Source organism: Oncorhynchus clarkii, chromosome 6 (assembly GCF_045791955.1).
Source record: "Oncorhynchus clarkii lewisi isolate Uvic-CL-2024 chromosome 6, UVic_Ocla_1.0, whole genome shotgun sequence".
NCBI classification, from domain to species: domain Eukaryota; kingdom Metazoa; phylum Chordata; class Actinopteri; order Salmoniformes; family Salmonidae; genus Oncorhynchus; species Oncorhynchus clarkii.
Genome location: NC_092152.1, coordinates 42,665,781 through 42,680,412, shown reverse-complemented (window position 1 = coordinate 42,680,412; position 14,632 = coordinate 42,665,781). Strand labels below are relative to the sequence as shown.

Sequence of the window (14,632 nt, the reverse complement as noted above, 5' to 3'; positions counted from 1 at the left end):
ATAGAGTCAAGAATAGGATCTTTAAAAAAAGCAAAAACAGGTCAGTTGCAGTCGGAAGTTTACATACACCTTAGCCAAATACATTTAAACTCAGTTTTGCACAATTCCTGACATTTAATCCTAGTAAAAATTCCTTGTCTTATGTCAGTTAGGATCACCAATTTATTTTAAGAATGTGAAATGTCAGAATAATAGTAGAGTTATTTATTTCAGCTTTTATTTCTTTCATCACATTCCCAGTGGGTCAGAAGTTTACATACACTCAATTAGTATTTGGTAGCATTGCCTTTAAATTGTTTAACTTTGGCCAAAGGTTTTGGGTAGCCTTCTACAAGCTTCACACAATAAGTTGGGTGAATTTTGGCCCATTCCGCCTGACAGAGCTGGTGTAACTGAGTAAGGTTTGTAGGCCTCCTTGATCGTACATGCTTTTTCAGTTCTGCCCACACATTTTCTATAGGATTGAGGTCAGCGCTTTGTGATGGCCACTCCAATACCTTGACTTTGTTGTCCTTAAGCCATTTTGCCCCTGCTTTGGAAGTATGCTTGGGGTCATTGTCCATTTGGAAGACCCATTTGCGACCAAGCTTTAACTTCCTGACTGATGTCTTGAGATGTTGCTTCAATATATCCACATAATTTTCCTACCTCATGATGCCATCTATTTTGTGAAGTGCACCAGTCCCTCCTGCAGCAAAGCCCCCCCCCACATCATGATGCTGCCACCCCCGTGTTTCACGGTTGGGATGTTGTTCTTTGACTTGACCTCCCCCTTTTTCCTCCAAACATAAGGATGGTCATTATGGCCAAACAGTTCTATTTTTGTTTCATCAGACCAGAGAACATTTCTCCAAAAAGTACGATCTTTGTCCCCATGTCCAGTTGCAAACCGTAGTCTGGCTTTTTTATGGAGATTTTGGAGCAGTGGCTTCTTCCTTGCTGAGCGGCCTTTCAGGTTATGTCGATATAGGACATGTTTTACTGTGGGATATAGATACTTTTGTACCGGTTTCATCCAGCATCTTCACAGGGTCCTTTGCTGCTGTTCTGGGATTGATTTGCACTTTTCGCACCAAAGTACATTCATCTCTAGGAGACAGAACGCATCTCCTTCCTGAGCGGAATGGCGGCTGCGTGGTCCCATGGTGTTTATACTTGCATACTATTATTTGTACCGATGAACGTGATACCTTCAGGCGTTTGGAAATTGCTCCCAAGGATGAACCAGACTTGTGGAGGTCTACAATTGTTTGTCTGAGTTCTTGGCTGATTTCTTTTGATTTTCTCATGATGTCAAGCAAAGAGGCACTGAGTTTGAAGGTAGGCCTTGAAATACATCCACAGATACACCTCCCATTGACCCAAATTATGTCATTAGCCTATCAGAAGCTTCTAAAGCCATGACATAATTTTCCAAGCCTTTTAAAGGCACAGTCAACTTAGTGTATGTAAACTTCTGACCCCCTGGAATTGTGATACAGTATATTATAAGTGAAATAATCTGTCGGTAAACAATTGTTGGAAAAATTACTTGAGTCATGCACAAAGTAGATGTCCTAACCGACTTGCTAAAACTATAGTTTGTTAACAAGAAATGTGTGGAATGGTTGAAAAATGAGTTTTAATGACTCCACCCTAATTGTTTGTAAACTTCTGACTTCAACTGTATATACAAGGTTAGTTCTGTACCATATCAATGTGCAGGGATATGGTGGAGGCTGAGGTAACATGTACAGTTGAAGTTGGAAGTTTACGTACACTTAGGTTGGAGTCACTAAGACTTGTTTTTCAACAAGGTCAAGGAAAGGTTGGAAATGTTGGTGAAGACGCTTGCCACCTGATCTGCGCATGCTCTGAGGATTTGCCCTGGTATTCCATCAGGTCCTGAAGCCTTACCAGTTTTAAGCAAGATACAGAACAGCGGGAGCCCTCATGCAAGACTTGATGTTTACCTCGAAGCGAGCATAGAAGGCATTGAGTTCGTCTGGGAGGGAGACATCATAGGTCAACGCACAACTGGGTCTTCCTTTTTGTGTGTGTGCGTGCGCGAGCGCGTGATGTGATGTGTATACTGAATGTGCTCCCTCCTCCTTCCCAGATGAAGGTGACAGAGGAGGACCTGTGGATCAGGACGTATGGCAGGTTATTCCAAAAACTGTGTTCTTCCAGTGCAGAGATTCCAATAGGCATCTACCGTACAGAGTCACACATGTTCTCCTCCTCAGAGGTAAGACAAGATAGAGACAGTCCCTGTTCAAATACTCTAGAGAGGCATCCTTCCTTCCTTTCTTTCCTTCCTTCCTTCCCCTATTTATTTTTTCTCTTAATTTCTTCCTTGAGGTAAATGAGAGCAATAGGGGTAGTGATCTTGCTTTCGCTGGTCAAATTACTGAATGATAAATGACTAGCTCAAGGAAAGAAGGATGGAAAGAAAGGAGGATGCATTCTAAAAAATTATATTTTGAACAAAGCCACCTCTGAGTCATCAGTAGATTTCTGAGTGTACAAAACAATAGGAACAACTTCCTAATATTGTGTTGCACCCCATTTTGCCCTCAGAACAGCCTCAGTTCGTTGGGGCATGGACTCTACAAGGTGTCGAAAGCGTTCCACAGGGATGCTGTTCCATATTGATTCCAAGTTAGCTGGTAGTGGATCTCTACTCCGAATAGATTGTTCCATCTCATCCCACAGATGCTCATGTGGATTGAGATCTGGTGATTTGGCAGGCCCCTGTAGTAAGCTGAATTCACTGTCATGTTCGTGGAACCATTCCTGGACAATCCTAGCCTTGTGGCATGGGGCATTATCCTGCTGAAAAAAATCTATTTGCAGATGGGTACAGTGCAGCTATGAAGGGATGCAACTTATTGGCAATGATGTTCAGATATCATGTGGAATTCAAATGTTGTGGCACTTCTTTCAAGAGGACCATTGTGTGCCATAAAAATTCTCCCCACACCATCACCACCAGCCTGCAATGTTGACACGGTGCATGACGGGTGCATGTACTCATGTGGTTTTCTCCATACCCTAGTCCTCCCATCAGCGTGAAACAGCAGGAACCGGGATTCATCAGACCAGGCATGTTTTTCCAATTCTCCAGTGTCCAGTGTTTTCGTTCCTTAGCCCACTGCAACCCCAATTTCTTGTTTTTTTGCTGAAAGAAGTGGAACTCTGTAAGGTCGTCGACTGCCATACCCCATTCATGTCAAGGTACTATGAGTTGTGCATTCTTTTATGGGTCTTTGGGCACCAATGTTGTACTGGACCGTCAGTTGACTAACTGTATGTTGCTCTGCACAATTTGTCTCAGCCTTCTTTGTCCTCTTTTATCAATTACCCATTTTCGACTACTGGCCTACCGTTGCCTGGATGTCCTTTGGGTGGTGGGCCATTCTTGATACACACGGGAAACTGTTGAGCGTGAAAAACACAGCAGCATTGCCATTCCTGACACACTCAAACCGGTGTGCCTGGCACCTACTACCATACCCCGTTCAAAGGCACTTAAATCTTTTGTCCTGCCCATTCTCCCTCTGAATGGCACACATATACAATCCATGTCTCAATTGTTTCAAGGCTTAAAAATCCTGTCTCCTCTCCTTCATCTACACTGACTGAAGTGGATTTAACAGGTGACCTCAATAAAGGATCATAGCTTTCACCTGGATTCACCTTGACAGTCTATGTCATGGAAAGTACACTCAGTGTATTTGTGCTATAATTGTGCTGCTAATCATTGTAATTATGCTTTATATGCGTCATTGAACTATTTGGTGTAACCATTCACAAACAAACATTCTTGGTCAAGTACATTATATTTACTTTTGCCAATGCTACTCTGTGCAAGTTTTTTTTTTTTTTCATCCATCCTGTGTTTTTGTTTGTTGGTCTGTCAAAGTATCCTCCTTCCTAGTTACCCACAGTTAAGATGACATCCTTGTCTTGACATTTTACATAACATGACTGTCATTATCTGCTCATATTTGCAGTACAACAAAATGAAAGTATGCGTTGTGTTTTGTTTGGCACTTCAGTAATGCTGTCAGTCAAGCGCTTCTTCATAATGCAATATAAATGCGTATCTAGAGCTTCTACTACTGATGTAAAGTGTCACCAGGACATCCTATTGGATCCTCATACTGTCCACACAGTTCATTTGGTATTAACCCTTCACCCTCCCCTAGTCTCAAGTATCCATCAACGTCGAGAACACTGGTGGTGACGACCAGAGAAGCAATCGTCGCGAGTCGTGGAAGGAGAAAACAGCTCAGCGGAACTCCACCACCAGCGACCAGTCAGAACATCCATTGCTGAGGAAGAAGAGCCTCCAGTGGGCACGGCGTCTGAGCCGTAAGAACACCAAGCCCCCGAGTCGCACCGAGCGGATCTCCCAGCAGCGCCTCAACCTGTACCGGCGCTCCGAGAGACAGGAGCTGTCAGAGCTGGTCAAGAACCGCATGAAGCACCTAGGCTTGCCCACTGTCGGATACGGTGAGTGGAAAGTTACAGGACACCCTGGTAATACTGAGTGACATTATAGGGTGCTGTGTCATATTTAGTTTGGTGGTCTTATATGTGTCACCAGTAGGGTTGCAAAATTCCGGGATTTCTGGAAAACCAGGGAATTTATTAAAAGTTCCCAGAATTTTGCAACCCTAATCAACTGTCATAGTTTGGGAATTGGTGCTGTATGGAATGACAATGACTATTCTCCATTATTCACATTATTCTGCATAGTATGATAATGTACCTGCATAACCTCCTTTATGAATGTGCATAAACCTTCATGTTACTTGTAGCCTATGGATGGATGGACAACTGAAGTATAATGAAGCATTTCATCTCAGACTGCATTTTGCCTCCCCTCAGACTGCATCTCCTCCCCTCAGACTGCATCTCCTCCCCTCAGACTGCATCTCCTCCCCTCAGACTGCATCTCCTCCCCTCAGACAGCATTTTGCCTCCCCTCAGACCCTCTCACTTCTTTTCATTCTTTTCCACTCTCCTCAACTTCCTTCGCCTTCTTTTGCAAAAACCCCAAAAATATTTCCCTATATAATTCTCCATACAATAGCTCATGCCAAAACATTATGATGACTCATTCAGATAATCACTGTCGAGGGAAAATGCTCATTATGTAATACTGCCAGAGAAGCATAAAAAATACTGAAGAATTAAATACTTAACAAATTATTTACTGGTGATTTTAAATTGGATGATTGAGACAGAAATACTGTAAATATTTACATCATTTATTATCTAATATTTATGAAATAATTCAAAAAAACATATTTGTTTGCATGTTAGTTCATTTTTGCATCCCCTTTTGAAAACTGCAATTGCATTTTTGCTGCTTGCCTAATCTTTTCATTCCCCTCTTTTTATTTTCTGTCTTGTAGAGGATGTTGCTAATCTTACTGCGAGTGATGTCATGAACCGAGTAAATCTAGGATATTTACAAGGTAATCCCACATACAGTAGTGTTCACATACAGTATGCAATGCAACACATTTAATTTAGTCATCACTCCCATCTCTTAAATATGTCAAGTGGTGTGAAATTATAATTTCATTCTATATGTTCAAGTGTAGTGCTACTTTCCTGAACTATGATCATTGCTCAGAGAAGAATGTTGTTAGGGAAATTATACAGTGCCTTCAAAAAATATTCAGCCCTTTACTCAGTCCTTTGTTGAAGCACCTTTGGCAGCAATTACTGCCTTGAGTCTTCTTGGTTATGCTGCTACACAAGCTTGGCACACCTCTATTTGGGGAGTTTCTCCCATTCTTCTCTGCAGATCCTCTCAAGCTCTGTCAGGTTGGATGAGGAGCATTGCTGTACAGCTATTTTGAGGTCTCTCCAGAGATGTTAGATTGGGTTCAAGTCTGGGCTCTGGCTGGGCCACTCAAGGACTTTCAGAGACTTGTCCCAAAGCCACTCCTGGGTTGTCTTGGCTGTGTGCTTAGGGTCGTTGTCCTGGTGGAAGGTGAACCTTCGCCCCAGTCTGAGGTCCTGAGCGCACTGGAGCAGGTTTTTCATCAAGGATCTCTCTGTACTTTGCTCCGTTCATCTTTGCCTCGATCCTGACTAGTCTCCCAGTCCCTGCCACTGGAAAACTCCCCCACAGCATTATGCTGCCACAACCATGCTTCACCGTAGGAATGGTGCCAGGTTTCCTCCAAACATGAGTTCAATCTTGGTTTCATCAGACCATCAGAGAATCTTGTTTCTCATCGTCTAAGAGACTTTAAGTGCCTTTTGGTACTACTTCAAACAGGCTGTCATGTGCCTTTTTACTGAGAAGTGGCATCCTTCTGGCCACTCTACAATAAAGACCTGATTGGTGGAGTGTTACACAGATGGTTGTCCTTCTGGAAGGTTCTCCCATCACCGCAGAGGAACTCTTGAGCTCTGTCCAAGTGAACATTGGGTTCTTGGTCACCTCCTTGACCAAGGCCCTTCTACCCCGATTGCACAGTTTGGCCAGGCGGCCAGCTCTAGAAAGAGTCTTGGTGATTCCAAGCTTCTTCCATTTAAGAATGATGGAGGCCACTGTGTTCTTGGGGACCTTCAATGCTGCAGACATTTTTTGGTACCCTTCCCCAGATCTGTGCTTTGACACAATCCTGTCTCATAGCCATGTGGACAATTCTTTCGACCTTACGGCTTGTTTTTTATCTTTCACTGTCAACTGTGGGACCTTATATAGACATGTGTGCCTTTCCAAATCATGTGAAATTAATTGAATTTACCACAGGTGGACTCCAATCAAGTTGTAGAAACATCTCAAGGATGATCAATGGAAACTCAATTTCAAGTCTCATAGAAAAGGGTCAGATTACTTATGTAAATAAGGTATTTCTGTTTTTTTTATTTTTAATTTCCAACAATTTCTAAAGACCTGTTTTTGCTTTGTCATTATAAGGTAGTGTGTGTAGATTGCTGAGGATTTATTTGTAATTTAATCAATTTTAGAATAAGGCTGTAACGTAACAAAATGTGGAAAAAGTCCAGGGCTCTGAATACTTTATGAAGGCACTGTATATGCTTCTAATATTCTACTTTGTAAGACCTCTCAAGTGGTGGATATACCACCATCCCTTTAAAAGGCGAGATCGGTTGAAGATGGTACCATATTCATTACAATACATAGTGGATGGATCGATGTCATACTAGTAGTTTAGTACCTGCTTTGAAGAGCTAGGCTACTGTATGTTAGTATAGGCAGTCAGAATGTTGTGCTATTGAATGAAAGTACAACAGTAGCCTGTGGGTTAACAGTGTTGACTGTCTTAGAGTTGCAGGGAATTTCAGAGCCTCCGTTAAGAGAAGAGACCAGAACAGGTTAGATGGAGAATCATAATCATACAGCACTACTGCATGACTCTGTGTGATAATGATGATGACTGGGGTGGTCGGCAGGCGAGCAGCCTTTCTTTCTCTCTGTCCCCTGCGTTGTGTGGACTGAAGTGGGTGACTTAGGCCTAGTTCAAATTGTACAACTGATGTAACACAACCGTTGTTTCAAATGCATTGTACATCAGTTGTACAACCTGTGTGAACTAGGACTTATCGACTGGTGATGGCAGGTGAGAGACGGCCAGACAGACTACCAAGTTACTGCAGGGCGTGGAGAGTGTTGGATACACTACAGTGTGGCGTGGATGGGACAGAGTGGAGCAGAAAGCATTGCGACTGTGTTGTTCGGGAAGGTCAACAGTACATTACTATCGACAAACCAAAGCTACACTGAGAATCTGGTAGAATATAACAATGGATAAACATTTTAGCATTTTATTAGCCTAAATACAATATGATTTCAAAATATTCACCACATTTTAGTCCCTCTGTAAGACTATCCTAGATTGACGCTATATTATGATCCCCTTCTAATCCCACACACCCAATGTATTTTGCTTTCACTCTTAGATTGGTTGAGCCTCACTTTGTTTGGTTGAGTCTGCCCTGCCGGATGCCAAGAGCATGTTCTAGTTGTGTTTGTGGGTGTGTCAACATTTTTATATGGGGGCTGAGTGTCATTGGCATGGCAACCATGGTGACCTGTCGCCGTGAGTGACCAGGCCCGACGTGTGGAATGCGCAGGAGGTGAATCGATGCGGACAGTGTCTGCATGTCTTTCTTAAACTGCGCATGGAGGGATGCGCTTGCCTTGTGGCAGCATGGGCCTACCCTGTACTAGCCATGCCCTGTCAGTAACAGTTAGACCTTCTCTCTCTCCTACCCACCCCGCCTGGCATTATAAGGGGCAAACACAGGTGGGTTTGGAGAAGCAGATGCACTTTACCCACCCCAACCCCCAAGCTTGAGCCTCATTCTGTCCCAGGTACACAGTTTCTCACTCATACACACGAAACAGGTAAAACACAATCACTTCTCACTCACTCTAAATAGATGTTGCCCCCCCCCCCTAGGCAAAGGTCTAAGATCAGGGGGAAACTGACCTTAGATCAGTGTCCAGGGGCAACCCGATCCTACTCCAAGACAAGCACAGGACATCAAGGTATCCCATGTCAAGGGATATTCAGTTACACACCATTGATTAAACTGTATTTGGATAGACATTAAGAAAATGAACACAGGACTTATATCATACAGGACTTATAGGCTTACTATATATAAATAAGCCTTGTCCAGCCAGAACGGCCCTTAAAACGGCTCTTACTGGAAATGCATATGATTTATTATGTCAGTCAGCCGTTTACTGAAGATCAGGGAATCCTATACTTCCATTTTCTAAATGGACCATTAGTTGTCTAATGTTGTGTGTAATTGGTGAATGTGAGGGAACTGGTACAGCCAGAGCAGCTGCTAAGAGCTGTCCCTGTATCTGTTCTGTTCCAGATGAGATGAACGACCACCAGAACAGTCTGTCCTACGTTCTCATCAACCCCCCTCCAGACACCATGCTGGAGCTCAATGACATTGTGTAAGTACTAGCAGGACAGGTGTCTCTTCTCTTTTCATGCCTTCTTCTTTACAGTATCGGTGCTATACTGTACCAAACTGTGTCGACTGGTCACTAGCCTGGGTATAGGACAGTACAGTTATCTAGTAGTGTGTTCTATAAATATCTGGATGTTGACCCAAGAGAGTTAGTTTTGTCCTCATCTCTCTCTAGCTACATCATCCGGTCCGACCCGCTGGCAGGGCCTGACGTGCCCGAGGATGCGGCTCAGGGGCAGAGCAGCGGCGGCGGCCAGACGAGGCAAGACTTTGGCACAGAGACCAGGGATGAGACCCACCTCTGAAATCCCCTCGCCTCACCACCCCTGGACCTCTTGCCCCCTTGTCTCTCCATCCCCGGACCTCTCGCCCCCTTGTCTCACCACCCCCGGACCTCTCGCCCCCTTGTCTCTCCACCCCCGGACCTCTCGCCCCCTTGTCTCTCCACCCCCGGACCTCTCGCCCCCATGTCTCACCACCCCCGGACCTCTCGCCCCCATGTCTCTCCACCCCCAGACCTCTTGCCCCCTTGTCTCTCCACCCCCGGACCTCTTGCCCCCATGTCTCACCACTCCCGGACCTCTTGCCCCCTTGTCTCTCCACCCCCGGACCTCTTGCCCCCTTGTCTCACCACCCCCGGACCTCTTGCCCCCTTGTCTCTCCACCGCCGGACCTCTTGCCCCCTTGTCTCTCCACCGCCGGACCTCTTGCCCCCTTGTCTCACCACCCCCGGACCTCTTGCCCCCTTGTCTCACCACCCCCGGACCTCTTGCCCCCTTGTCTCACCGCCTTTGCACGATACATTCTATTTGTGCCATACAAGGGGAAGATCCCCACTGCCCTTGCCCACCCTTACCTTCCAATCCCCCTTCACCCTATGTAAGACTTACAGAGAGACACGTGTCACTGAGCTGCTATGGGAGGATGCATGAAGAGTGCCTCGTCATTACCTAACCTCTTAGAGAGCATCAGACACACAGACTCAGACATTGCCCTCTTTGCAAAAGATAAAACATGAACAATGCACCAGTCGATGGAAACATACTGGTAACCAACCAAAGGAGAGGAGAGACAGATTATGTCGGAGGTCATGTGATGCTCTGAATATTTAGAGGTTTGTTTGATTTAGCTCGTCGGCATACTAGGTGGGTGGAGCTTGGTTACACTTTAGCACCAATAGAAAGGGGTCAAAAGGGCAAACTCTGCCCAAATGGCGCACCTGCGAGCTACACCAAGCACACTTGGCATGTGTGTGTGTAGACTGTGTGAATATCAGTTGCAAAATCAAGTCATGTACAGAAAATGTTATTCCTTAACAAGAATTCCTGGCAGTATTCTTACACATCAATCATGAAAGTACATGAGAACTTATTATTTTCCCTATGAGCACAACCCACTGGGCCCAGACGTCAATTCAACATCTATTCCACGTTGGTTCAACGTAATTTCATTGAAATTATGTAAAAAACAGTGTGAAGACTTTTATAAGCAATTTTTTTAAACACTATCTTTTACTGCTCATTCTGTATAAATTTTTTTTTTCAAATATCATGCTATTTGTTATTAAAAAGTATAGAATACTTAATGGATAAGGAACCTTAATAAATTACACCATGCACCTACGTCATTCTATTTGTGCCATACAGTTTCTGGTTCTTTATGTATCAGTCAATGTTCTACGAAAGCCAATGCTCAATCATTCCACATTTCTGACAGGATTTGATTCATTACAGTAGAACAATCTTTCAGAGCTGTTTACAGTGGCAACCCTATGTTATGAACACTTGTTATGAGTACTTATATTGCACAATAAGAGACAAGCATAGTTAAAGTGATAGGTCACTCCAAAATGATATCAAAAGATTTAATTTCAGATATCAAAAGTAATCTGATGTTAAGATGAGTTGGAGTGAACTATTACTTGAAGTCTGTTAATATGGCCAGTACCTGGGCTTGAAGTGCAGTGTTGCAAGCTTGCCTTCCAATATGTCATTTCACTTGTACAGTAAATGTAGTATTGTGTGTGCTTTATATATTTTAATAATTATTTAAGATATTTATGTTGTATTTCTGATACTGTTTGCTTGGACTAATATGTGTGGTGATATCATTGTAAACGTTTTTTTTTATCCTCATTGTTTGGTTCAACGTTCTTTTGGTCATTATTAGTCAAATGAAAACAAATGGGACTTGAAATATTTTTGCACTAAGCTCTGTGGTCGTTAATAGAGCATTATAGCATGACCCTTTAACCCGAAACTTTAACTATACAATAAAATACTTTAGTATTTGCACAGTATGAATCAGCCTCCATACAGTCAGTGTTATATATAGTATATCAACTTTTAAAAGGGCTGTATTCAATCCGAGACGCTTTAGACGGCATCCGCATAGCGGTTGTTTTTCCGGTGCTAGAGCTATCAAATCCACAAGCAGCTCCTGGCATACCTAAAGAGGACATTGGCTATTCCCAATTTAGCGGAGACGGTAAACACTGCATATTACCTTCACATTTCTACTGCGGAGTCTAACGCTTCAGCTATAAAGATTGAATAGAGCCCTAGGCCTTTGTTAAGTACATTTGCAAAGTTTTAAATGATCATTGTCATTTGTAAACAACAGAATATATTTTGATATGTGCCATTTCTGCTTGTTTGTTATAAAATGTACTAGGGAAGTAGTTCTGAACATGCATTGCCTGAATGAGATTAAGTTGATGGAAAGGTTAGATAAGGAAAAAAGTGGGTTATGTCAGGCTTTTACATTATTTTGCAGTTTGAATATCTCTGGAGTAGTCCTTGATGTGTTTTGGGATGTAATGTAACGCAATGTGTCCCCATTCCCATTGAAGTACTGTATGTATGTGTAGATCAGATATGTTCCATACTAGCCAGGCCCCCAGAAGGGCAGTTTACAGATCACCTCGTGACACCTCATCGTTGTTGTATGTGAACGAAACTCCAGGGGAATTCTCTTACTGGAGTTGTTCAGAAAAAAATGTTTTTGAAGTTCATACTGTAATATAGAAAGGGGCATGCAAACACAAAAAGCATGTTTTGAGAGAAAGTTTGCCAAACCAGATACGTTTTCCTACAGTTAGGTGGCCTGTGTGAAGAATCACAACTAGAAAATTAATCATATCTCCCGCTTGTTATTTGTCTGCATATCATTATATGGGACCATGCATGTCCTCCAAAGTCTTCTGTTTACCTTTATCATATTTTTAGTTAATTGTCAAAAAGGTTTTACCCATTTTGTACTTTTTCTTATTCCGAAGTATGTGTACTTCTCTACCGTGATGTAAAATATGAACAATAAATGCTGCATGCAGCCAGAAACATTGGAATGGAAAAACACTCCTGTAGTTTAATCACAGAGAGAAATGATCACTCAAACACTTCTAATGGTGGGGTTTGCTCACCCTTTGTCACCACAGGAAAGGGGAAAACACAGTTAATAATACATTTTATTATGTATAGAACTTTTCAAAACACTACAGACTATTACATACACCAATAGACAGGACAAGTAAAAAGACAAGACAACACCAGATCATAAAAGCCACAGTCTGTAGTTTAATGTCCCTGGTGCTTGCTTGCTGCTTTGTTGAGGTGAGTCTGTTTCCACCTCTCTCTGGTCCATCGGCCTTGGTTCTGAACCACCTCGTGCAGCAAGTCAATATAGGCGTAGTCATTATCCAGTAGCAGGTTGTCGTCACTGGGGGAGACACCACTAGGGGGAGCTCCACTACTCTCTCTGCTCCTGCCTGCTCTCTTTGGCACCCCCTTTCGGTTTGATTTGCCTTCACTCTGTACAGCCCTGTTTATAATTTGTGTGGGTTTGTTATCCAATTCTTCAGGATTTTCTTGACCAGGATTGGTCTCAGTCTGGGTCAGGACATTACTAGACAGGGAAGTGTCGACCAGGTCTGACAGGGTCTCGCTTATCTCAATAAGAGGTTCTGGATCATACTCTGGAGAGGATATCTCTAAGTCTGGTGGCGTGCTGCAGTTCTCCTCAGCATTGACCTCACCCATCACCCCTTCTGGGGGTGAAGACTCCAGAACACTGACAGAAACATCAGCTGAACGATTATCTGTGTCATCTTTAAACTCTTGCTCAAGGTTAGGTGATTGGTTCTCGGTTTCCCCGGGGTCAGGTGACTGGATCTGTTCGAACTCTTGGTCAGGTGATTGGTTCTCTGTTTCACCTTTGACCTCTTGGCCAGGGCCATTCTCAGGGAAGACATAGAGTCCCTCTCTCTGTATGGCGAAGTGGGTCTGCCACTGAGCTGAGGTGGGGGGCCAAGTGGAAATCCTTGTCATGACTTTCTGTGGACTTGGACCTTTGTGGCGTTCAAGGTTTGGTTCGGCCGGGTCAGCACCGATGGTCAGGTACGGTATGGTCTCCGAATCCTGGGATACACATATTATGTTTTGGCCGCCATCTTGCAGATTCACAGTTCCATCATCATCTCTCTCATCTCTGTCCTTTTCCTGACTCACTTCACCCTTAATATCATATTTTCCTGTCAGGTTTCTATGTACCCCCTGGGACTCACTATCTCCTGGCTCTTTGCTGTTCTCTTCCTCGGAGTTCCTCATCTCTTTTAACGGGCTCTCTCTCACACTTTCCGTCCTGTATAGTTCTCGCTCAGTCTCCACCACCACCCTGTGTGCTTCTCTCTCTGCTCTGCAGAACTGGGACGTGGAGAGGACAGCATCAGCAGACTTGGCTCTGACTCCAGATCTGTAAGTCCTTGCAGCAAGCTCTGGATCCCAGTCAGACATTGAAGAAGCCACCTGTCGGTGGAGGGTGGTGGTGGAACTGTCTGGCTGCTCTGCGGCTTCCTCCTCCCGTTTTGTCTCCAGACTGGGCTTCACCTGTTTGGTCTCACGTTTCCTCCTCCAGACTACAGCCAGGGCACAGACCCCACAGATCAGGATACACAGCACCACTGGAAGACAAGACAAGCTAGAGTTAGTGAAGATTATGTTCACACTTGATTCTGTTGTGTTATATGAATGGACCACGATACATATTTTTCCTGATAGCATAATAGTGTAAATTGTTCGTTACGAGATCGACTAAAACCAGTCTTAACATACTGTACCATAGATATGTATAGGCAATACTATTGTGTTCTATCGGATTTCTTTATAGTGTACACTGTACAGCATTGCTCCGGAACCTACCGATCACTGCTATGAGTGTGGAGACAGTGATGGACATGGCTGGGGGCTGTATGTGGGTATCCTCCTGAGGCTGTGGGTTAGGTATCAAACACTTGGACACGTTCCACACAGGCTGGCCTCTCAGGGCTGAAGGGCTGGCACACGTCACTTCCATCTCCCTCTCCAGCAGAGAGGCATTCTGCAGACCTGGATACACAATAGTGACATCTAGAACATAATGTGTGTGGGTTGTGTGTGGTAGTCATTGTGTGGGTGGCTCAAGCCTAATTAATTAGTTTCACTTATTACAATTTTCATAGCATTTGAAGATTAATTTTTTTTTTTTAAAAACGAATTAATTGAAGCTTTTTGCAATAAAAATATACTAAATATGATCACTTTACAGCATTGCAGTACTTATACCACACCATAACCCCTACCTACGAATTACTAGAAAACGCTACCTCTGAGGAAGATGACAAAGTCCT

The 14,632-nt window shown here is 43.6% G+C and overlaps 2 protein-coding genes across 2 annotated transcripts in view; one reads left to right on the top strand and one right to left on the bottom strand.

The window, feature by feature from the left end:
- LOC139412093 (potassium sodium-activated channel subfamily T member 1b) overlaps positions 1-9,353 on the top strand; it is a 75,840-nt gene extending 66,487 nt beyond the window's left edge. The window contains 8 exon segments of the mRNA XM_071158887.1: positions 2,099-2,227; positions 4,191-4,497; positions 5,406-5,468; positions 7,303-7,350; positions 8,271-8,314; positions 8,317-8,350; positions 8,869-8,953; positions 9,146-9,353. Coding sequence (XP_071014988.1) covers positions 2,099-2,227; positions 4,191-4,497; positions 5,406-5,468; positions 7,303-7,350; positions 8,271-8,314; positions 8,317-8,350; positions 8,869-8,953; positions 9,146-9,275 — 840 coding nt within the window. The 3' untranslated portion in view covers positions 9,276-9,353.
- A 3,153-nt stretch (positions 9,354-12,506) lies between these two features.
- LOC139412091 (uncharacterized) lies at positions 12,507-14,215 on the bottom strand. The gene is made up of 2 exons (XM_071158886.1): positions 14,166-14,215; positions 12,507-13,927 (listed from the first exon to the last, which is right to left on the bottom strand). The coding sequence occupies exons 1-2, from the start codon at positions 14,200-14,202 to the stop codon at positions 12,546-12,548; spliced, it is 1,419 nt and encodes a 472-aa protein (XP_071014987.1). The 5' UTR covers positions 14,203-14,215; the 3' UTR covers positions 12,507-12,545.
- Between the last annotated feature and the right edge of the window lie 417 nt (positions 14,216-14,632).

Bases quoted from the DNA above. Each gene is read 5' to 3' on its own strand.
- LOC139412091 (XM_071158886.1), bottom strand. From the start codon at position 14,202: ATGTCCATCACTGTCTCCACACTCATAGCAGTGATCG. The intron at 13,928-14,165 runs GTAGGTTCCGGA...CTTGTCTTCCAG, and splicing joins CACACTCATAGCAGTGATCG to TGGTGCTGTGTATCCTGATC.